Source organism: Penicillium canescens (genome assembly GCF_028828765.1).
Source record: "Penicillium canescens strain IBT 15451 chromosome Unknown utg000011l_segment0_segment0, whole genome shotgun sequence".
NCBI lineage: Eukaryota > Fungi > Ascomycota > Eurotiomycetes > Eurotiales > Aspergillaceae > Penicillium > Penicillium canescens.
In genome coordinates this window covers 3,030,344-3,053,021 of record NW_026703973.1, presented here as the reverse complement: position 1 = coordinate 3,053,021, position 22,678 = coordinate 3,030,344, and the positions used below count along the sequence as shown (strand labels likewise).

Below are 22,678 nucleotides of genomic sequence, written 5' to 3'. Positions count from 1 at the left end.
GCCACTCGCTTGCAGAATACGTTATATCTCGTTTCGACATGCCGCAAGCGAGCAACCATGATGAACTGCTTTTTATGAAAGATCTGGTTGACCACCTAGCCTGTAATTTTCAAGCACGTATCCAACGTCCTTGTCGCCGCGCCCCGAAAGATTGACCAGTATTCTTTCGGATGAAGGGCGCTGGGACGCCAATCGGATCGCGAACGCTAGTGCATGTGCGCTTTCCAAAGCAGGAATTATTCCCTCGAATTTTGCCATCCGGAGGAATGTATTGATGACTTCCTCGTCCGAAATTGCTGCGACTGATAGCCGACCGGCTTCATAGAGCATCGCAATCTCCGGGCCAACTCCAGGGTATGCGAGCCCTGATGCTATAGATGAGACACTGGCAGGTGTATCGTCATCTTGCTGAAGCACAATCGATCGAGCACCATGCAATGTGCCCGGTCTTCCATATGATAACGTTGCCGCGTGTTGGCCTAGCTCATCAGACTTGCCAAGAGGCTCCACTGCATGTAGAATAACCTCCGGGTCATCAATAAAGCCCGTATATATACCCATCGCATTGGAGCCACCAGCAACGCAGGCAACCACATGCTCGGGCAAGCTTCCATCTGTGATGGAAAGGAATTGCTCGCGCGCTTCTCGACCAACTACACCCTGGAAGTCTCGAACAATCATTGGGAAGGGGTGCGGGCCGATAGCTGAGCCGATCGCATAAAGTGCGTGTGTGTGCTGCTCGATGTACGCGTTGAACGCAGAATCGCTAGCATCTTTCAGAGCAGACTGGCCAGTCGCTACTGGCACCACGCGCGCGCCGAGTAATTGCATGCTGCCAACATTAGAGCTCTGTTTAGCAATATCAACTTCTCCCATGTGAATTTCGCATTCGAGGCCGAAATAGGCAGCTGCAGTTGCCAGTGCGACGCCATGCTGGCCGGCCCCCGTCTCGGCAATTAGCTTCTTCTTACCCATTCGTTTGGCGAGAAGTGCAAAGCCAACGCAGTGGTTGATTTTGTGTGCACCCGTGTGATTCAAATCCTCCCGTTTAATGAAAATTTGAGCGCCTCCGACTTGCTTCGAAATATTTTCGAGGTAATGAATTGGGGTCGGCCGTCCTTGAAGTCCGACCCGCACCTTGTTCAGTTCGCGATGGAATTCCGGCGATTGATGGAGCTCCTGATAGCTGCTGGCCAGCTCCAGCAGCGCAGATCGAAGTTCTGGTGGATAGTGGTTACCGCCAAACCGACCAAAATATCCTTCAGCGTCGGGGCTGCTTTGGAAATAAGAAGGTATGTTGTCTGACATTTTGCCCAAAACCTCGAAGGCGAGGGGCAGCACTAGGCAATCCTGGCTCGACGTATTGAATAAAACTTGCGAGGTGCAGGCTGTCACAATTTGATGACGGAATGGACGTTGAAAATCGCACCTAGGCTGATAGGTGTCAGAATTAAGACCCCGATATTGATCATCACGTTAAGGCTTAGCGAGTAATTGTGACAAGTAGATGAAACAGAGGATGGATGCTTACAAGGTCTCTCAAGAAAGCCTTAATGAGTAGAGAGATCAAATATATGCTGACAATCTGTTCAATAGCAGCTTCAAGAGCCCTGCGCTACGAGGGTGGGGGGATCTTATATGTGTACATTTCTCGAAGAGCAAAAGGCTTATTGGTGTAATTTCTCATCCTCCCCGGTCCCGTCTCCCGACCCGCCCTAGTTCTCCGACCCGCTCTAGTCTTCCGACCCGCTCCAAGTTCTGGCCTTTAATGGACCTTGGTGTCACTATACGCCAATGTTCGTCCCACCAACATCACCTCTCGATTGTTGATTGTCACTCAGTGCTCTATATGATAGTGGATACAGATGGGCGAGTCCTCGTCATCGGCTTTCCTTCTTCCCACTCAGGTAACTAAAGAACCTGAAAGGACGTGGGCCAGGTTTACTTGTTGGCTCGGATTCATTCTCAAGTACGCTCAACGGAAAAGCCCTTGAAACAGAGAGCAACCAGGCGTCGGTGCGTAGACCGTAATCTGCTCCCATGCTTCATTAGGAAATGTTGTCGATGTGGTATAAGGTAAACAAAGCAATCGCAATCCTTGGAACACCCAGCTAGCTAATTGGGAACCATTTTTTCCGAGAGCCTGGGAACAAATGAAAGCCGCGATATGTAACGTTAATACAAGCCATGGAAATAGAGCATGGCTTTGCCTATCATGGTAATTTCTCTCCAACATAAGCGCAGGTTTCCGTATTATGACTAGCGGGCGTGTTTTGAAGGCTGCGACGCATGTGGGGGAGGTCATAACAGGACAGGCGGGAAGCAGTCTGGCGATCATGCCAGATCGCCGAACTGCCAATCGATTTTACGAGATTCCATGGAGGATTACAGTATCATAACGGATGACTCATCCATTGGTCCCGACCAGTACACGCGAAAAGGAGAAAGGGCCGCTGACAGGGCCAGCCAGGCTTGTTCGCTTTTTGTTTTTCCTCCCTTTGTTTCCAAATCTTTCCTCGCCACTCTATGAATACCACCCCGCGGATAAAATGTCGCTGCCACAAAGATTCAATCTGGGCATCGTCGGGTGCGGCCAGATGGGGACTTCCATATTAAGTGGGATCCTCAATGGCGAGGTGGAACGTCGACAGGAAGACCAGCCAGGTTGGACGGTTAATCATATCTTCATCTCGGTCCAATCCGCCTCGTCTGTTGACCGGCTTCGCAATTTGCTCTCCCAGCACTTGCCCCGCGTTACAATCTACCAGTCGGACAACCTAGCCACTGTCCGGAACTCACATGTTGTGATTCTGGGATGCAAACCCGCTCTGATGCATACGATCCTTAGTGAAACGGGAATGCGAGAAGCACTGGAAAGCAAAATCCTAATCAGTATCTTGGCGGGTATGGACACAAAGTCCACACAAGACGCGATCCTTGCCAACGGCAATCCAGCAGAGCATCCTGAGTCCCAAGTACATGTGGTTCGGGCAATGCCAAATATTGCCGCGAGAGAGGGCGCATCAATAACGGTTGTTGCATCGCCTGCACGCGAATCAGATCGGGATGCCGTCCGAGTCACACAGTGGCTGTTCAATCATGTCGGAAAGACCCAGGAAATCCCAGAATCTCAGTTTGATCTGATCGGATCCTTAGCCGGGTGCACTAGTGCCATGTTCACAGTGGCGATCGATGGATTGCTCGATCAATGCGTTGCAGGCGGGTTCAAACGCTCCGAGGGCTTACAAGTGATCACGCAGACGCTGTTGGGCCTTGCCAAGCTGCTGGAAGCAGGGAACCACCCTGCTGCCTTGCGAGAGGAAGTTTCCTCGCCAGGAGGAAGCACCATCCAGGGCCTGTTGGAGCTTGAGCGACAAGGGGTGCGGTCTGCATTCGCCTCTGCTCTTGGGGCTGCCGGCGAGCGGGCCAGGGAATTGGGCCGTAAATAGAAGATACGAGTGCTCCATATAGACTAACGTGTGTTATATAGAAGCATGAAGCCTGAATTATTCGATTCCTAAAGTTGATCGTCACACACGGATGGATCGGAATCAGCTTCACCACTTTGCTCTCATAGAATCTTTCTCGAACTCTATCGCGAAGCACACCCATCCATTTCTGGCTTGGCTCGGTTTCTAAATCGAATCATACCGAAAGATAATATGTACGAGTCTAATGCAGAAGCTAAGACGTATTATTTACGACTATACTGAAATACTGCTAAGAAAGGGTTCAGAGGCAGGGTAACCGTAATCTATATAGCGTGTTTCAAAAGAGGGTTCGAGAAAGAATCTCTGCGAGTAAATGATGAAACTGATTTCGATCCATGCTGTATAACTGGCACAATTAGTTGAGCATATAAATCATATCTCAGATATAGTGAGATGCAAAGAAAACTATCTATCACCTCGAAAACGATTACCAATCCAGTGAATTCGACGCACTGCCATCCTGCGATCCACGACTAACGCAATCTAGCTCTTTACACACTATACAAAATCAATATATGTGATAATTTTGGAAATTGGATGAACTCACATTGTTCAGCCTGTTGAAACAAAGTGCTACCCTTGGGTTTGCGTGTAGCTGGTAGAATCTGACTACCTTGGATCTTTTCAAGTTTTGTATGCTCCTGAAGCCGACTCAAAATCTGGCGAGTGTCTGCATAACTGTTAGCAATGAAAGGTACATTCAAGGTCTAAGTTTACCTGTCTTGCTTAAATCCGCATCAATCGAATTTCTATGAAAGGGTGTGTTAGTGGAGAAAATCAGGATATAAGGATTGACGAGAGACAAACCCATGCTTTGTCAAAATAGCCTGATATTCGCCCTCAAATTCTCGGACCAGCTTCTCTGTGACATCGTACGAAGCCTTGGACAGGGTTTCTACCTCTGTCTTGCTTACAGCAGAACGGGCGAAAAGATCGTATCGGATGTTGGACCTCTTCTCCGAAACTGGAAAGATGGATAGAGCCAGACATAGACCAGTATGTTCAAATGAACAAAGAAATGTGCTTGGAAACAAAGATGTCTCTGTGCGTGTGCTCTTCTGCATGAGGGTTCTGATAGCCTTCAGGACAGGCGAAGGACCAGATAATTCTGATACCTGACGGCCCAATTCTCTGGTAAACGTATTGAGCTGACGTTTTCCCGCTTTGAAAGTTGTCAGCAATTCAATGGCGTAACCCTGAAATCTGTAATATGCCACTCACTTCCTACTTTCCAATTAAACTCCCCGGTCAAAGTTTGTCCACTCACCCAACTGGAGTTCGCCTCCAAACCAGAAGTGTAGGAAAATGTATACAAACTCGATATAATCATCTCATCAAATGGCTCCGGCTCCCCGGCATTGAGATTAACGAAGACAAGACCATGGTTTGTGCTACGCGCATGAATCTCAAAGAGACTATTCTGCGACTTATCAAATCCAGGCACATCATCGAACTGAGGAGCCTTAACTAGGCGGCCGGTAGTATCGTAGCTCCATCCATGATACCGACAGCCAAGAACAGTCGATGCGCCACTTTCTTTCCTGGTGATAGTGTAGGCACGATGGCGACACACGTTATGAAAAGCGCGGATCTTATCATCCTTGCCTCGAATCAGAAAGATAGGATACCCTGCAAGGTCAAAAGATTGATAGGCGCCAGGCTTGTTGAACTGGGATATGTGCGCAAGATAGATCCAGGCCTATATCTGTTTGTTAGCTGTATTAATATCAACCGAATTTAGCATTCTTACTTGGCTGAAGAGTGCGCGGCGTTCGAGCTCAAACACATCCCGGCCGGACCACCATCCTTCTGGAACTTCAGGCTCCTTTGAAACGACCAAGCCAGATTCTTGTTGCGTCGCGATAGGATCAGCGAGCTTACTGGTCTCCTTATGATGGTATAAATGAGGCCATGCCCGATAAAGTAGAAACACGACTGTCACCAAGGCCACGAGGGCGGAGCCAGGAGAGATTGAAAAGTAGGACTGAGTATACTCCATGAAGAGCAAAGTTCAACCACGAAAAAGAGCCGATGATGTTAATTTGCTTCGTGAACTCCCCAAGCTGATATACTTCTCTGGGAGGTCCAAGTCCCCACCCCACATTATACACTTCATATCCTTGCCGCCCTTAATGCAGACCCCTCTGACTGTACTACCCGATTCGGTTGTTTTATCCTGAGAGTGAGATTTTGCGGATAGTTAGTCATCCCTGTCTGGTTTAGATATCAAAGGTCAATAAGTGGCTGCTTGGTTTCTTCAATATCTTATGCTAATCAGGTACTCGACTCCACCTACCCCCCTAGAGCAGATAGAAAGAAAGGTTGCATTAAATGGACATATCAAAATTTGATTACGATTTAGAAGCTAGCATCTAGTACGCTGTCATTTGGACCATTGGAGATGCCACATGTTCCTCTGCTCCAGACTCCTTGATTGTCTTAGCAGCTCTATCAGCAGCATGCTGCTCACACACCATATCAAACACTCGTCGCTGGTAGTCTAGAAGATATTAGTACCACTTTAGGCAAGCCAAAAAGTGAATCACTCACAAGACACGCCATTCTCCTTTTCAGGGTTAAGAATTCCTTCATGATAAACCCCCTTGGCCAGGTTATCCTGAGCCTTCTCGCAGAGCTCAAAATCTTCCATAGCAACCTGGCGCACAAACTTGAAATACTCTTCAAACTTCTCCCCCTCGGCAAGATGATAATAGTCAAATTCCATCCGGGTGACGTGCGGATCGGCGGTCGGACAGACCCTGAACGAAGACATGCCACCACCGTAGACGTTCAGCGTACAGTTTGGGAAGAAGTACAAGAACAGGCCATCATCTGGCTTCTTTGGGTCTGCAATGTGCTGGGAGAAGTTGTGCTTGTTGTGCACACTATAGAAAGTTGGCGGGTAGTAAATCGAGAAAGACGGATGGGTGTACTGGCAGTGCAGGCACTCTTGATATCCGTCCACCCTACACAAGATTAATCATAATGCCGTCGGGAAACTCAAAATGGTAGCTTACATTGTTTTCCAGTTGAAGCGACCCTCGTAGCTGATGCTGCGACGATGCGGCAATTTGGTAAAATCGACTTTACCAAGGAGTTCTTCAAGCTCTGGGAAGAACTCATGGAAACTGGGTGCGTCCTCGGATATAGTTGAAAACAACAGTCCGGTTGGAGTGACATGACTACGGACTTCCTCACCCTGTATAATCATGTTAGCACGATGAAGTCGTCAATATCACATTTTGTTTGGATGCTGCATACCGTCTTCACGAGGACCACCTTCAGCTCCTCGGGAGTCGGATTCAAACTATCACCGGAAGTGCGAACAGCAGAGATAGACTGCTGCGCGACTTCATACGGGACATGTTCGCCCACTTTCTGGAATCTCGTAACCGGGCCGAGCAAGTACCAGGACTATATCGTGTTTAGCTTTGACAGAGGAATGCGACACACCGCATATTCATACTTTGAGAAAGACTGCCCGCCGCTCCAACTGGTAGAGAGAGTCACTGCAGTACCAAGAAGCCGGCAAAGTACGAGTGAGCTCAGACATGGTGTAGTAGTTGGTTGTCTTCAGATATCAAACAGATACAGTTGGGGGTCTGAATCGCGATGGAACAAGACAGTCACCTTTATATCACCAGACTGTATCTCTTTGTCTTTACTTAATGAACATGTATCTACTGGTGACACTCTGTTGTTTGCGAAACCTAGTATGACCTGGGGGTTGCGGTATATCGTTTCCCGAAAGAGTTAAAGAATCCCGTAGTTGATGTCACGCACACCTGACTCGGTGCCCTGAGCAGCTGACGAATAGATGCACCTTTGTGGAGGCCGAACCTGTCAGGAATTATTTGGCTAAAAGATCTCCCTAGATAACGGAAATAGGATCATATTTTGAGATAGATCTGCACAGAAAGTGTATGAAGTTACATAGATTTTGGAGACATTCCAAGAACCATGCACCGGATTGCGAACCACTGATAGCATAATAATATCTTTTCAGTTCTCGTGCTATGATAAATATGTTCTCTCGTGCGGCTTAATCCATCTCCAGCTATAATTACATTAATGTCCCCTCCCTGAGCACCTAAAAGATGACCTTTTCAAATGCCTCTTGTAGCCCCTTAGACCCTAACCACGCCTCCAGTGCTTGCATATCACCCCGATTGGCTCGCTGCCCACCTCGTTCCCCTAGCGAGTTTGTAATCTCCTCCATCCCGGAAAACACTCTTTGTGTTCCCTCAGTCTCGCGAAACCTCTCACTGACTTTCTTCTGGTGACTGGGAATATCACCCCAAGAATGTGTCTTGATAAAGCTCATGTATGAATCAATATCAGAGGATGCACCCTCAAGACATAACACGCCCGGCTTTCCGGCCAGCACAAAGCCCGTGAGAGAATATCCTGGCGCAAGGTTGACCATATCGTCTCTCTTCTTGCGAGTTGATAAGGATGGGAAATAAAACCAGACTCGCACGACCGGACCCCCAGAACCCCTATCTTCTGAAGACACAGCCTGATTCTGCTTGATTTCAAGAAAGCGGCTGGCTTCTGTCTGGAAGTATTCGAATGCCTCTAGAGCATCCCCTTCAGGTATTGAACTGGCCACTTCCGCTACCTCAGCTTTAGACATCCATTCCGGCTGTCGAAGCGAATATCCCAATGGTGGAGGTTGGTCAATTGTCTCCGGGTCCTCGCATTGTAGTGGGATGGAGACGTTGACTTGGATGGTTCTATCTCCGTCTGCTATTGGTAGACAGACAAGCAGATATATACTTGAAGGAATATTGGAGGGCTTGGATGCCGGTTCCTCGCACCAGTCTCGCAGTTTCTCGACACACTGCGTTGTGGATTCAGGGATTTCCAGCTCGCCTGGAGCCGGGAACATGGCTGTTAGGAGGTCAATAGTGGCTAATTGAGACTCCATAATGTCTGCTGGAAGAATGCATGGTTCTTTAGAGGCCATTCTGAACACTTGGAGGCAGAGGTTGCCAATATCGAACTCGTATGAAATGCCGGAGTACTTGGGGTAGTTGAAAATGGCCAGTTCGAGGGTGCGCAATAATCAAAGACAAAATGGGATCCAATGAATGATTGATTCAATTCCAGATTGAACCAAAATGATATGTTGACTTCCACTTGATGTTCCAAAACTCGACTCTTTTTATGTGCTCTCGCGCAGACCAAATTTGTGCTTATGTAACCACAGATTTGCTCCGGGCCCAGTTGGCTGTACATAAGATGTGAGCAGGCAGATATCGATATTTGAATAAAGAATTATCGATATCAGCGGGATAGAGAATAAAAGGTAGCTGTAGAATGCAGAAGATGGTTGTGTTTTATTACGCTTTACTTCTACGCCTGCTATATATTCTATACACTTAGCGTACCTAGGTAGTTGATAGTCACAACCCCTATCTAATGTGAACAATATTGATTCAACTTATTCGTTACACCTGAGCATAGAAGCGCTCTATATATTCTGACTCATTCTATAGCTTGATAAGTTGAGAATGAATTTGGTTGCCTGCAGGCCGAGTGGCGACCGTAAGGAGAAATCAAAAGAGATAAGTGGAACAGAAACTAAGTGACAAGGTGACAAGTAAAAGAATACGCAAATGGATCTAAAAGAATATAAATGCAATCAAGTGCCATACAAAGAAGAAGTATATTCTAAACAGCCAAATATCTTATAGAGGGCCGCTATCTTATCGGCATTACGTCGTTCTTCCAAGCTCACCTCACCTGGGCTCTCAACTCCTCTCTTCTCTTCAACATCATGGGCCCCAAATACACTCCTCCTCCTACACCGTCACCACCTGCTTCTTGTTACGCTATGAGTGACGACGACGAGGATGAGTACAATACCATCGCCCAGGCCTCCTCGAGGAGAGGGGTCAAGTTGCTCTTCTCCAAAAGCAAAGTAAGACCTCCCCACCTTCAGCTGCGCTCCCAACTGACCAGTGTATAGGTCTATGTTCATCCCACTTCCTCCGCCAAAGACAATATCGCTGGTTTCATCGCCCTCATTCAGCAAAAACCAACCCCCGCATCACATGCCTCACAATCCAAGCATCCCGATGCGCCCTCCTACCTTCTCGCATGGGTCCCAGAATCCTCCCTGGGGGAGGCCTACGATACATATGTGAAAGTAGACCTCTCTGACGACTCGTCGCCACCGCGCCAGAAGTACCTCGTTCCGCCGCTTCCGACCACCACCACCTACAAAGACCCCATCGGGCTGTATGCATTTGCAATCCCGCTATCAGAGATATACTCACTTCTCGTACGACCGCCGAGTCTAGGATGGTGGTTCGGAAGTTTGGTGATCAATACGCGGGCAGGTGACGGCTTCCCGGCACTCTTCTTCCATGACGACGAGTGCGAGTCGACCATCTTGCAGAAGAAGAAGAGGGTACGAGAGAACTTTGACCCCTTCGACAAAGAAGGGAGCTTATTCTGGGGTGGTGATGAGGTTCTGCGCTGGCTCCGGAGATATGTGGAGGTGGAGCGTTCATCAGTGGACCGCAACGTCTACCTCGTCAACCCGTCGGACGAGGATCAGCTGTCGTTTGGACGGTCGGCCACCCACGGCGATGCGTCTCTGCCAGGAAAGGCCCAACCAGAAGCTGCGGCCGCAGGGCCCAGCCAAGCCGGCCCGCCCGATGCAAGCATGGACCCCTTCATGAAGACCCTCAAGGAGACTCGGTGGAAGGTGTTGGAGCAGCTCAGCAAGATCACAACATTCACACGCCGAACTGCCAATGATATTGCGGAGAATCCTCGGATTCCACCTCAGATGCGCCGTCTCATGAAGAACCCAGAAATCCAGACGTTGCAAGATGAGTTTGACAGTGCCAGAGTCTATCTGGCCCGCTGGGCGATGAGTGTAGCCGATCAGAGCGAGAAAGACCGCAACCAGCGTATATGGACTGCACAGGATATGCTGGAGATGGAGAATAGCTCAGTTGGAGACTTTGAGATTCTCGAGTTGGAGACGGGGAATCTCGCCCTTCAAGAGCGACGCAGAGTCCTCAAGTTAGAAGAATGGGAGGGCTTCTTCGACTCATCATCGGGAAGACTTCAAGTGACAGTGGACGAAGTCAAGGAACGGATCTTCCACGGTGGGTTGGATCCAAATGATGGCGTTAGAAAAGAGGCCTGGCTCTTCCTTCTCGAGGTATACCCTTGGGACAGCAGCCGGGAAGAGCGACAAGCTTTGATGAATTCGAAGCGCGATGAGTATATCAGACTCAAAGCAGGCTGGTGGGAGCGGATGGTCGAAGGCAACTCGACAGTCGAGCAGTTCGATCACTGGAAAGAGCAACGGAATCGGATAGGTAAGGATCTTTTCAATGGGGATGTGCCAGTCACTAATACATTATGTAGAGAAGGATGTTCACCGAACCGATCGGACCATTCCTCTGTTCGCGGGTGAGGACATCCCTCACCCCGATCCCGATTCTCCTTTTGCCGAGACCGGCACCAACGTGCATCTAGAGCAAATGAAGGATATGCTCTTGACGTACAACGAATTCAACCCAGATCTCGGCTATGTGCAGGGAATGAGTGATCTATTGGCGCCAATCTACGCGGTTATGCAAGATGATGCTGTCGCCTTCTGGGCCTTCGTAGGATTCATGGATCGAATGGTAAGCTATTCGCTGCTCGATATTGTCTCATTATTGACAGTTCCAGGAACACAACTTCCTCCGAGACCAGTCCGGAATGCGAGGCCAGTTATTGGCTCTGGATAACCTCGTCCAACTTATGGACCCGCAGCTTTACCTGCATCTGCAGTCGGCCGACAGTACCAACTTCTTTTTCTTCTTCCGTATGCTCTTGGTCTGGTACAAACGAGAGTTTGATTGGTCCGACGTGCTACGTCTATGGGAGACATTATGGACCGACTACTTCTCCAGCAGCTTCCATCTCTTCATTGCGTTGGCAATACTTGAGAAGCACCGTGACGTGATCATGGATCATCTCAAGCACTTTGACGAGGTTCTCAAATATAGTATGTAGACACTTGACAACATTGATGTTCAATTGCTAACCGTCGCAGTCAACGAACTCTCAAACACGATGGAACTGGTCCCTCTTCTCACCCGTGCGGAATCTCTTTTCCACCGCTTCGAACGCTCCGTCCAAGCTATCGATAAAAAGGACAACTTCCCCGCTGCCCCGACCGCCCACCAGCGCCGGCCCGGAGATCAGGGTTCGGGTGATAAAGGTAAATCACCGGGACCTGCTGGATCCAGCAGCGGAGTTAGCGCTGGCCCCTCAAGTCTTCAAAAGGCAATGAACGCCGATAAGCCAAAGGTGATCTCCCCGGAACTCCGACAGCTACTACGTAAAGATATCCCGTGGAAAAGAAGTGCACTTTGATCAGTGCCAGTGGACTGACTTTTGCTCTCACTTTCCAATTGCTGGCTGGTTCTACCTACGATTTATGATGTGTATCCTTCATGTTTCTTTCACGATTTGGTTGCGGAATAGGGTCATCGGATTAAGGCGTTCATTCACTTTTTACATGAATCTGCAGCGTTGGCTCTTAGCCTCAAATACGATCATTACTGAAGTATCTTGAAATGTTAGTAGATTGAAAATCTATAGATGTCGACTATCCCCGAGACCCAATACATTCGAAGCCTCATGCAAGTGGAGTTCGGACCCTGAATAAGCTCAGCTCAGGCCACAGCCGATCGGAGTTAGCAATGCCCTGTTTGGCGCAGAATCACCGAACGTTAACTCCATCTCGGAGCCGAGTGGACTCGGCTTTCTCTGTGGGGAAAGCCATTAAACCTTTATAAGAAGCAAGTTCGCATCTCCAATGCATCATGTTCAGCCTCAGAGCACTATCTAAAGCCCCAACTTCTTTATTCTCTCCAGTAAACGCCAAAATGAGCAAGCCATTCAGCCCTAAGCCAACCAAGTTCGCCCTGGTAAGTCACCACTACCATCACCAAACAACAAAAAGAACAAACAAAGAACACATCTAACCCATAACCAGGACGGCCGCGAAACCGACCTCCTCCACTACATCTACAAACAAGACCTGCAAACCCTAACCAACAACCCACGCGCCCTCCTATCGCAAATAGACACCTACAGCACAACCACCAACCCACTAATGAACATCGGCGCAACAAAAGGCGCCTTCATCGAAAGCCTCATAAAAACTCACAAACCACGCCTAATGATCGAACTAGGCGGGTACATCGGCTACTCAGCGATCTTATTCGGCGCCGCAATGCGCAACCACGGGGGCAAGTATATAAGTCTAGAAATGAACCCGGAGATGGCAGCCGTGGCGAACCAGCTTATTTCCCTGGCTGGGTTGGGGGATACGGTTTCTGTGATTGTTGGTACTGCGGCCGAGTCGTTGCGAGGACTTGTTGCCCGGGGTGGCCTTGGGCGAGGGGGAGTGATTCCGATGGTGTTCTTGGATCATTGGCAGGATGTATATTTGCCTGATTTGAAGTTGTTGGAGGGGCTTGGTGCTGTGGATATTGGGTCTGTTGTTATTGCTGATAATGTTATTTTCCCTGGTGCGCCGGAGTATTTGGAGTGGGTTCAGGCTAGTTGTGATGTTAAGAAGGGGTTGAAGGGGGAGGGAGAGGAGGGAGATGCTGGGTTGGTTTATGTGACTGAGGTGACGGAGTTTGAGACTCAGTTTGGGAAGGATGGGGTTGCTGTTACGAAGGTTGTTGGGAAGGAGGATGCCTAGATGAAGAACTAGGCAACTGGAGCCTGTTGGAGTACATGCAATATCATTCTATCAAGATCACTATGGGTATTGTAGTGCTAACTCCGTCCATGTAAAAGAAACACAAACACAAACACCAATTTAGAACTTCGCCACGCTGATGCAAATAATATCAAACCCGAAATCGAACAAAAAGGTGGCATCTATCGTATGTTGCCAGTGGGACTATCAGACCCATGAAATGTGAAGAAATACTGGCCCATAACAGGGCAGTCAAGAATGAAGACAAAAATTCCAAATGGGACAGGGTTAAAGGCAGTTCAGGGTCAAATTACGACCTGCGACTCCCGAGCCCTTTCAACACGACGCGTCGACTCGTGCCAATAGATCCGATCTCGTCAATACTGCGGACTTTAGGTAGGGAGTACCTAATCCCAGCATCTCCAATCTCAGATCGGTTGTCATCGTGCTCTATCAGACCAAGTCCGACCGGTTGTGGGTTGTGCGAGCTGGAGCGACGGGTTTTCTGAAGAACATCTTCGACCCACGCTTCACCCTCCGGGCTCATGGATTCATATCGTGCACGCGGCCTTGGGCCAGCCAAGCCCAGCGGAGTGGCGCGGGATTCATGGGGTATTGAGGGGATAACATTGTTGGCAGGTGAATGTGATTCTGCGATTGAATAGCCCGAAGAGACTGAGAGGCGTCTGCCGCCGGAGGCGGGAAGAGGGGGGACGGGAGGTGGAGGCGAGGTAAAAGAATGCAGATGGCCGGTGGTGACTGCACGAGTACCGGTGACATCAGATGCATTGGAGCTTCGTCGCGTCTTGCGGACGGTAAGCGATGAAGGGGGTCTGGCACTGAGCACAGACTGGGGCCGGGAAGGGGTGGCCCGGCCGGAGGTGAGATATGATGAAGTGTTCGGGGTGAGCATGGTACCCGGCGAGGAGTAAGATGGAGAGGAGCGAGTTCGGATGCCTTGCACTTCGACACGAGGAGTCTCAGACACCTTGCGACGGCCGTGGTGGATAACGTATTCGCGAAGGTATTCACCCAAGTCAGCCCATCCACCACCGACGCGAACCATGACTCGTTGGCCGGCTTCGCCGACGGTGCGAACGAACAGTTTGGTCGGCGCCGATTGGCCTCCGTGATGGAGGTGATAGAGCTTGACGCAGCTATCTTCTGTCTTGAAGGCATGGGAACGTCTTCGGGCAGCAGGCATCAACATCAGAGATGGGGCAGGTGTAGTGCTACGAGTTGGAGGACCAGTAGGTGATTCTGACCGGTATCGCATTCTTCGATCCGCAGAAGACGATGATGAAGACGTGTCTGCTTCGTGGTTAGAATCGACCAATTGAATACGACCAGGCAGCGTATTGAGAATGGAGCTGATCCGTTCGTCCATTTGGTCTCGGGGCTGTCTCATATGCTTTGTCGGCGAGGAGGCGCGGGATCCGAAATCAGTGAGCTCCGATTCATGCTCCTCTACATAAGACAGCTCTTGTCTCTTCATGCCCAGGCTTTCAAGACTCGGATGAGCAGTCAGTCGCTGTCGCAATCGGAGAGACTTGGGCTGAGTCTGAGGTTCGATGACTCGGTGAGCAGAGTTCCTTGCGAATGCGTTTCGGTTGTGTTCGGCAGCCTTCAGCTTTTCATTCTGGGTGCGCAAATCAGATGCAGACTTGCCCCGAGAAAGTTGGGGACGACGCGTCGGGATACGTGGTCCCTGCGAAGACACAACGGAATCCTGATCTGTGTTCTTGCTTCGAGACTAAGATAATGGGTCAGTCATCAGCAGATAGTTACGAGGAAATTGTATCCAACTGTACTCACCTTGGCAAGTTTAGGCAAGCCAACAGATGTGGTAGAGGCTTTGATTGGCTGCCTCGAAGAAACATCTGCTGGCTCGCCTCCTAGGCCCATCTCCAATCGCTCGTTGATAAAGCGCTCAAGAGGCAGACTGACAGTGCGATTCTGCTGGAAGGAGATCCGGGGATCGGGCTTGAGATTCTCCAAGCGACGTAGACGATCCTCTCTCAAGGTATGGTCACCATGTGAAGTTGGAGGGTGTGCCGATTTGGGATGAGATGGGGCGCTAATAGGTGTTTCATTCGAGGAAGCAGTCCGCAACCCCGGAGCGTCAGGGCTGGAGATGAGGGAAGAGTGGTCCGAGAGCAAGGAACGCACAGATCCAGTAGAGGTCCGGCGACGGCGGGTGATCTTCGGTGACAGCTGGGGCTCCTTGTCAAGGCTTAACCTTCCTGATCGATTTTTGGAGAGCTTGATAGGACTTTGTAGCGGTTTCCGAACTGTGTGGGGGGTGTCTGCTGTCCTCGCTGGATTAGGGATCTGGGATTTCAATCCTGCAGAATTGGGGCGAGAAGCAGAGTCTACAGCCACAGTGGTTTGGGAAGAGTTCTTGACAGAAGACCTGACACGAGGCATGCGTATATACGATGGACCCGAAGGCAGGTCGGGGGAGAATATTCCAGCTGTCTGTACGTCACGCTCATTTGGAACGCCCTCGGGTGTTTGAGAGTCTTGCGCAATAGATCGATTGACGAGATGAGACTTGGGACTGGTTTCGGTAACGGACCGGGGAACATGCACTTGCTCTGCCTCGGTACCAGTTGAAATCTCAGATCGCAGACCGTTGCCACTAGCAGAAACATTCGCATCTTCAACAGGTAAAACATCGGTAGAGACGGTGACTGCTGGGAGCTGGGTGTTGGCTTCAGCTGTGGAAGGTCGAGCGAATGGGTCTTCAAATACATCCTTGTGTTCAGTTAATGCACCTGCTATTGTCAAAGTCCGAGGAGGCGACCAAGATCCGTCGGTCTGGGAAATGGAAGGAGGGATGTTCTCTTTGTTTTCCGAAACAGATCCATTTGCACGAGGTGTCAAGCCTGCCGAGAGTTGTGCATGGATTGACAAAATACCCAATGGGAATTCCGCCTGTGTTGGGGTTGTGAGATCCTCAGCTACAGCCACAGGGGCCGGGATCTCTTGTTTGTCTTGGGTTGGGGATGTCGCCGCATATGCCGAGGTCTTGGGTTCGGGTGATTGTTCATGGATAGAAGCCGGAGGAGATGTCTTGTCCACCGGACCCGTTGTATGTTCCACAGATGGTTGTGTAAGGTTGAGAGTCTTATGGAATGGACCTTCGAGGCCACATTGAACCTGAAACTTGATTTCGACAGATTTCTCTTCATTACTCACTGGCTCCGAGAGAGCTCCAATGGAAACTGGATCCTGCTGTGTTTCCTCCAATGGCTTCTCGGGTTCAGGCTGGGAGAGTGTCGGTGTCTCAACCTTCAATTCCTGCTTAGCACGCAACCACTGGTTGTGAACCTTGTACTTTTCAGCCTCGACCACCCAAGCAGCGAAGTCCGACTCAATACGTTCTAGATCATCAATCCAATGTTCAGGCAAGGAATCCGGGCGACCCTCCAGAGCATCAAGAACGCGATCCATCCGCCGTCCAACAGCAACAACCGCGGACTCCAATCTAACATGATCAGTAATCAAGGATGCGTCGGAGTATAGACTCGGATCAGCTGAAGACTGCGGGGACCGCAATGAGTCAAGGGAGGAATCAAGGGCGGACCGGGTAATGCTCAGCTCCCTGAGCAAACCAGGAATCTGGCGTAGAACAAGCAGACGGACATCCCAGGTACTAAGCAGAGCATTGAGTCGAGAAAGGAAAGGCAGAGCACGGAGGATGGTCGCAGTGATAACAGCCGTAAAGTCACTGAGCTGCACATAGCTGAGCGGCGGGGGCGCAGACACGCAACTCGTGGCAGACGAGGGCCGAGACCTGGAAGGAATGTGGGCATTCAAAACGTGTTCCTTCAATTCCTCCACGTTGAGATCGTCCATTCCATCGCGAATCTCCTCGATTCTCCTTTCATATCGCTCCACCCCGCTGGCTGGCAAGCTTCCATAGTAATCACCGTCCAGGTTACTAGGAGGCACGGTGGAAGGGGAGTCGCTAGGCTGAGTAGATGCCTCTGGAGGAATAAAGCCCTTTCCAAGCTTTGAGTCCTGCTGGCTCGGCCATTCCCACGACTGCACCTCCTTGTGCCACAGGTCCAAATTCTGAGCGGCTACAGCTGCGCGTATACCCAGGGCGCGCTCCGCAGGCGAAACCTGGGAGATACTCTGGGACAGGATGTCATGGGCGCCTTTCTCGTTGGAGGGTACAGCATCGGTAGAGGTGAGGGCGTGGAGGGTTGATTCGGGGGAGAGGTTGCTGAGGAGAGGGTCAAGTTTCTGGTAAAGAGGAGCAGGTCGTTCAGGCGAGGTTGAACGAGAGTTATTGCGGGAGTGGACGGGGGAGAGGCGGATGAGTGGGCGATTGGGGTTTATTCGACTGGCTGCCATTCCGAATGTTCAGCCTAGGTCTTGGGCGAAATAAGCATCGACGGGCTGGAGGATGGCATAGAAGTGACGGGGTCTGAGTGAGAGACAGGATTGTCGAACCCGCATGCTGAGACGCGCGTTGGCACGGTGAAGGAGCAAGCTGTGAGCTTGAGTGGCAGGTGGGAGCTCTGCAGCCAAGAAAAGCAGAGGCGGGAGTATCAGGGAAAACAGAAGGCAGAAAGAAGATCAGAAGAGGCGCAGACACAGAAATATAGAGAAAAGACAGTGAATATCCCTTTCGGAGGATTAAGTGAAGCTGAAATTATTTTGGAGATATCTGGAGATCAGGGGGTGGAGCACGTCCCGGCGATCCCGTTCGCGCTTCAGTTCGACACGATATCCATGTTTACTTCCTTCCTTTCTCTTCCTGGGCCTACGTAGTAATTATTTCTTGCAGGCAAAGTTGCTCTGGCAACTTCCTTGCAACTTGCAACTTCCAAGTTCCAACTTCCTGGAAACCGATATATCACATCTCGCCGATTTGATAGCCGAATGCAAGGGATATAGAAAAGATCTTCTATAAAATACAAATATAAAACTTCAATAGTAAATTAATAGCAATTATATAACAAATAGTCGATATATTTGATACTGTATATATCATCTAGGAGCCAAATCGATCATAATGCGGTCATCGTGGCGTTGTCGGAACAAAACAAGGAGCGAAAGTATATCGTTTCTTCAGATCCCCAAGAATCACTGCAGGCAATCGGCGTCTGCTTTCAAGCCCATCATGCAAGGGTTCCGCCACCAGCCAGAGATACTGCAGGATGTGCCCGAGCAGCTTACCCAATCTCTGAAGCAATATGAGGATTGGTTCATAGTGGATGGCGACAAATTGAAGGAGATCACCGCACATTTTGTTGATGAGCTAGCGAAGGGTCTTTCCATCGAGGGCGGATCTATTGTCAGAACTATGTGGACGGGAACGGTGGGAATACTTCAGTATGCTGACTTGCATGTTGACGCGCATAGCCAATGAACGTCACTTGGGTCAGCAAACTGCCCAACGGGCACGAGAAAGGACACATTCTGACTGTCGACATGGGAGAAACAAATGTGAGAGTATGTGAAGTGTCTCTCGGGGTCGGGAAACGAGAGTTTGAACAGATCCAGCGGAAATACAAGCTTCCGGATGACGCCGAGACCTGCACAAAGGAAACGTTGTGGGACTTCATTGCCGAGAAATTGGCATCGTTTCTCGAGGATCCTCATGCCGGCAGGATGTCATCAAAGCCACTTCCAATGGCGTGTACCTTTTCATTCCCAGTGGACCAAAGGTCTATTCGGAGTGGCATTTTGCAGCGCTGGACCAAGAACTTCAACGTGCCTGGAGTGGAAGCCAATGATGTAGTGCCGCAGCTAGAGGCTGCATTAAAAAGAAAGGTAAGCACTGGCCCGCCATCAAAAGAGTGGCACCTGATTTGAACAGAACGTTCCATTGAAAGTGGTTGCCCTGATCAACGACACGACGGGGACACTCGTTGCACCACATTACCGGGCTCCCCAGTTAACGATCGGCAGCATCTTCAGCACGGGCTGCAACGCGGCATACATGGAAGAATGCCGCTTCATCCCCAAACTCCGTGGCTCAGGTCTGCCGGAAGACGCAAGTGTAATCATCAACACCGAGTATGGCGCATTTGACGAGCGCCAAGTGCTCCCATTGACAACATTGACCATCAAATAGACAAGCAGTCCGTTCGACCCGGTACACAGATCTATAAGAAGATGGTCGCGGGGCTGTACATAGGAGAGATGCTGCGCCTGATCCTGCTAACCTTACACGAAGAAGGTAGACTTCAAAGGCCAAGATGTGACGGACGCGCCTCCGAACCGAGAACGCACTGGAAGCCTCCTTTCTGTCGATCGCCGAAACGGACATCTCCGACGAGCTGATCGACCTGAAAGAGGAATTTCAAGGGAACCTCAAGTTGCAACCGACGCTGGGAGAGCTGAAGAGCTGTCGTTATCTTATCGGGCTCATCGCGACGCGTGCGGCGCGTCTCTACGCCTGCGGCATAGCGGCCATCTGCAAGAAGAAGAATACCCGCCAGTGCCACGTCGGGATAAATGGCTCAGTATTCAATAAATATAGCATGTTCAAGGGTCGGGCTTCGCAGGCTCTTCGTGAGATCCTGGATTGGCCGCCGGGCGGGGTGGAGTTGGTCGCGCTCAACGCGGCGGAAGACGGGCGTGGGAGCAGCTCTGGTTGTGAGTTTCACACTTGGTGAGCACGAACTGGGGGAGTTGTGATATGCCAAAAGAATAGAAAGAAAAGAATAGAAAGAATAGAATAGAATCAGCTATTACGAAGTCAAGAATAATGGAGAGTGCGGAGAGAAGAAGTAAAGTGTTGCTGTAGAGAGAAGTGATAGCGATAAGAACTTCTTCCTCCGTCAACAACTGACACAATGCGGTTTCGAGCCCAATTGAGAGATACCAGAGTATTCTCCAGTAAGTCCAAGTCATTCGCAGACATCACAATAGCTGACAACATCAGAACTCACCGCTTCCTTGTCGTCGTTGGGCAAGGTATGCTGGATGCGCCTGGAATATGAGGTGATCCGCTTCACCATCATCCCCGACCAAGGCACGCAAGTGTGGGCAACAATCCCAGTTGTACGATATCTACCTAGCCAATTGAATACAGACATTAATGTCATTAATTGTCCAGGGAACAATATTCGACGACTCAACATACGAGCTCGAATCCAATTCCGACGCAATCAACCTAGAAATCAACGTCAGCGTACTCAACCGCGCCTTACGCTCAGCATGGGGCGCATCAACCTCCCAACTGCGCCTAACAAAGAAAGACAAAACTCCAATCTTAGCACTAACAGTCCTCTCTTCCGAGTGGACAGAAGGAAACATGGCCTTAACCACAACCGATGAAGCCGAAGGTGACCCAGATCGACCACTTCAGACCCCAAGCGAAACAATAGGCGAAAGAGGACCACGAGAACGACAAACATACATAACCCAGGAAATCCCTATCAAGATCCTCCACGAAGTCGCAGTTGAAGGTCTCCACGAGCCACACTGCCCAGACCCAGAAGTCCATATCATCCTCCCAAACCTATCCCACCTAAAAAGCATCTCAGACCGCTTCACCAAATTGGCCTCATCAGATTCCAAGAGCCACCAACCCGGCGTGATGGCAGCAGAGGCACCGGGGATGCACACAACCTCCTTCGGCGGCGAAAACGACAAAACCAGCGCGACGACATTATCCACGAACAACGCGCCAAAACTAGAATTATCAGCTAATATGCACGGCTCGCTTCGGCTAGCCATAGCCACGGATGAGATCCGTATTGCAAGTGTCTGGTCTGATCTTGTTAACCCTCCGCTAGCGGCTGGGCAGATGACGCAGGAGGAGATATCTCAGCTTCCTAGTGAGCGGAATCGGATGCGGGATGCCGACGGAGATGAGGAGGGATGGGCTAAGGTGCGGATTGATGGGAGAGATTGGAGTCGGGTGCTTAGTATTGGGCGACTTAGTCCGAAGGTTGTCGCTTGTGAGTTTTATATAATAGAGTTGGGGTGAGACATGGCTCGGCAGTACTGACTCGAGTCGTGGACAGGTTTTATCAATGAGATGGCTTTGGTGCTCTATGTTTATTTGCCAGGCAGCTGGAATGGGGAGGAATCTTGTCTAACAGTGAGTTTGGTCCCGCGCTTGACGACTGAAGTTTCTAACGGGATGCATATAGTATTATATCAACTCTTTTACGACGTGATCTGCGTTGGTCTTCAAGTCAATAGAATCTTGATCTATATATCTAAAGCACCTTTGGTACGCTCTTTGACCGCATTCTATGAGTGAATCTGCGATTGGTTTACCTGAGAGTTAGCTGGAGAACGTAATCTCAAAATAACTTCACGTCAAAGCAAACAAGTTTTCTTCCAGGCAAAGCTAATTAAGAATAATACTCACATAAATGCATATAAGAGATTGGACAACGTAATACAGCCCGCCAACACTCTCAGGCGCATGATGGCGTACTCACTCTGGAACCACTCGACGACCACGAACGAAATCGTCAAGACAATCCAAAGCGCCAAGGTGGCAATGATGGTAATAAAAGTAACGACAACGTCACCGACAATAGCGTAAAGCTCTCTTTGCGCCGCTACTCTCGGAGGTTCTCTCGGATGATCCTATGCAGCAGTTTGCCACTACTGGGACGACAGCTAGGATTGAGGATGATGCATTTCTGGATTTGGACTTGGCTGTCTTGGACAACTTGATGAGAGGCACCGGAGAAGATGGAGAAGGCGGCACCGAATGGGATGCGGCGCGAGAAACCGCAACATTCGTGCCGTTGTGCAGATACTCCTCCCGGAATAACTTAAGCCATATGGTCACATCCACACTCACCAGTAAAGAATCTGGGACATAATCAGAAGGAGACTATTTCAATATTGCGCCTAGCTTAGTGAGCAAATGTATACAGCGCGCAAGTGACAGTAGGAGCTTAAACTGGCGTCCAAGGCAGACTTTTTCCGCAGCCGATTGAGCATAGATATCCGAGTTTAATGCGATGAACTACAATATCTATATCCAAAGGATGATGATCAAGGCATTCAAAGTGCGAATCAATTAATCATTATTAAGACAATTGCATGTCAAGGCATGCAAGAAAAAACCTCCAGATCAGACAAAGTTCCAGAACACGAAACCGTAGACAACAGGGGAAGGTGATGTACATAATGCCAGGAAAGGCGCTCGCCTCTGTAGACGAGGTCGCAAAGAACAACGAATATCAAGCTATGTGCAAAAGCAATGCTTTTGAGGTTCAGTGAGCGAGAACGCCAGGTGATGGTGTGTCTGTTCGGGGGAACGAGATGAGACACATGCAAGATGCTGAGGCAATGACAAATACAGCAAATGGGGGGAAGGGGGAAATATTATTCGGTGTAGGGGTGTTCGTCAAACAGATCATAGGGTGACAAAATAAAGACATAAGGATAAGAAACATAATGAACAAAAGAAATGGACATGACCTACCCAGCAATGTACTGGGAAGGACTATATCATAGG

General features: G+C 49.7%; 11 protein-coding genes across 11 annotated transcripts; 6 read left to right on the top strand and 5 right to left on the bottom strand.

The window, feature by feature from the left end:
• Positions 1 to 72: 72 nt before the first annotated feature.
• On the bottom strand, positions 73 to 1,308 carry N7446_013881 (tryptophan synthase subunit beta; the record flags this gene model as incomplete). The annotated part of the gene is made up of 1 exon (XM_058522620.1): positions 73 to 1,308. The coding sequence occupies one exon, from the start codon at positions 1,306 to 1,308 to the stop codon at positions 73 to 75; it is 1,236 nt and encodes a 411-aa protein (XP_058366097.1).
• A 1,241-nt stretch (positions 1,309 to 2,549) lies between these two features.
• N7446_013880 (pyrroline-5-carboxylate reductase family protein) lies at positions 2,550 to 3,449 on the top strand (the record flags this gene model as incomplete). The annotated part of the gene is made up of 1 exon (XM_058522619.1): positions 2,550 to 3,449. One exon carries the CDS (start codon positions 2,550 to 2,552, stop codon positions 3,447 to 3,449), a length of 900 nt encoding a protein of 299 aa, XP_058366096.1.
• A 469-nt stretch (positions 3,450 to 3,918) lies between these two features.
• Positions 3,919 to 5,490, bottom strand: N7446_013879 (putative iron-sulfur cluster-binding protein; the record flags this gene model as incomplete). The annotated part of the gene is made up of 6 exons (XM_058522618.1): positions 3,919 to 3,989; positions 4,039 to 4,161; positions 4,209 to 4,240; positions 4,299 to 4,653; positions 4,713 to 5,190; positions 5,242 to 5,490. 6 exons carry the CDS (start codon positions 5,488 to 5,490, stop codon positions 3,919 to 3,921), a joined length of 1,308 nt encoding a protein of 435 aa, XP_058366095.1.
• A 373-nt stretch (positions 5,491 to 5,863) lies between these two features.
• N7446_013878 (aromatic ring-hydroxylating oxygenase subunit alpha) lies at positions 5,864 to 7,044 on the bottom strand (the record flags this gene model as incomplete). The annotated part of the gene is made up of 5 exons (XM_058522617.1): positions 5,864 to 5,991; positions 6,042 to 6,457; positions 6,509 to 6,690; positions 6,753 to 6,905; positions 6,958 to 7,044. 5 exons carry the CDS (start codon positions 7,042 to 7,044, stop codon positions 5,864 to 5,866), a joined length of 966 nt encoding a protein of 321 aa, XP_058366094.1.
• Positions 7,045 to 7,581: 537 nt separating this feature from the next.
• On the bottom strand, positions 7,582 to 8,460 carry N7446_013877 (DUF1115 domain protein; the record flags this gene model as incomplete). The annotated part of the gene is made up of 1 exon (XM_058522616.1): positions 7,582 to 8,460. One exon carries the CDS (start codon positions 8,458 to 8,460, stop codon positions 7,582 to 7,584), a length of 879 nt encoding a protein of 292 aa, XP_058366093.1.
• Positions 8,461 to 9,273: 813 nt separating this feature from the next.
• On the top strand, positions 9,274 to 11,882 carry N7446_013876 (GTPase-activating protein GYP7; the record flags this gene model as incomplete). Its single annotated transcript, XM_058522615.1, has 5 exons — positions 9,274 to 9,417; positions 9,466 to 10,834; positions 10,884 to 11,146; positions 11,193 to 11,511; positions 11,560 to 11,882. 5 exons carry the CDS (start codon positions 9,274 to 9,276, stop codon positions 11,880 to 11,882), a joined length of 2,418 nt encoding a protein of 805 aa, XP_058366092.1.
• A 515-nt stretch (positions 11,883 to 12,397) lies between these two features.
• On the top strand, positions 12,398 to 13,224 carry N7446_013875 (O-methyltransferase; the record flags this gene model as incomplete). The annotated part of the gene is made up of 2 exons (XM_058522614.1): positions 12,398 to 12,439; positions 12,508 to 13,224. The coding sequence occupies 2 exons, from the start codon at positions 12,398 to 12,400 to the stop codon at positions 13,222 to 13,224; spliced, it is 759 nt and encodes a 252-aa protein (XP_058366091.1).
• Positions 13,225 to 13,251: 27 nt separating this feature from the next.
• Positions 13,252 to 17,589, bottom strand: N7446_013874 (GAS2 domain protein; the record flags this gene model as incomplete). Its single annotated transcript, XM_058522613.1, has 2 exons — positions 13,252 to 14,977; positions 15,040 to 17,589. 2 exons carry the CDS (start codon positions 17,587 to 17,589, stop codon positions 13,535 to 13,537), a joined length of 3,993 nt encoding a protein of 1,330 aa, XP_058366090.1. The 3' UTR covers positions 13,252 to 13,534.
• A 664-nt stretch (positions 17,590 to 18,253) lies between these two features.
• Positions 18,254 to 20,015, top strand: hxkB (putative hexokinase; the record flags this gene model as incomplete). The annotated part of the gene is made up of 5 exons (XM_058522612.1): positions 18,254 to 18,559; positions 18,604 to 19,014; positions 19,061 to 19,285; positions 19,470 to 19,842; positions 20,014 to 20,015. Coding segments are annotated over 5 exons (1,317 nt in total).
• Positions 20,016 to 20,042: 27 nt separating this feature from the next.
• Positions 20,043 to 21,467, top strand: N7446_013872 (checkpoint protein HUS1 family protein; the record flags this gene model as incomplete). Its single annotated transcript, XM_058522611.1, has 5 exons — positions 20,043 to 20,085; positions 20,132 to 20,250; positions 20,306 to 21,152; positions 21,219 to 21,295; positions 21,348 to 21,467. The coding sequence occupies 5 exons, from the start codon at positions 20,043 to 20,045 to the stop codon at positions 21,372 to 21,374; spliced, it is 1,113 nt and encodes a 370-aa protein (XP_058366088.1). The 3' UTR covers positions 21,375 to 21,467.
• A 164-nt stretch (positions 21,468 to 21,631) lies between these two features.
• On the top strand, positions 21,632 to 22,037 carry N7446_013871 (uncharacterized protein; the record flags this gene model as incomplete). Its single annotated transcript, XM_058522610.1, has 2 exons — positions 21,632 to 21,712; positions 21,747 to 22,037. 2 exons carry the CDS (start codon positions 21,632 to 21,634, stop codon positions 22,035 to 22,037), a joined length of 372 nt encoding a protein of 123 aa, XP_058366087.1.
• Positions 22,038 to 22,678: the final 641 nt, after the last annotated feature.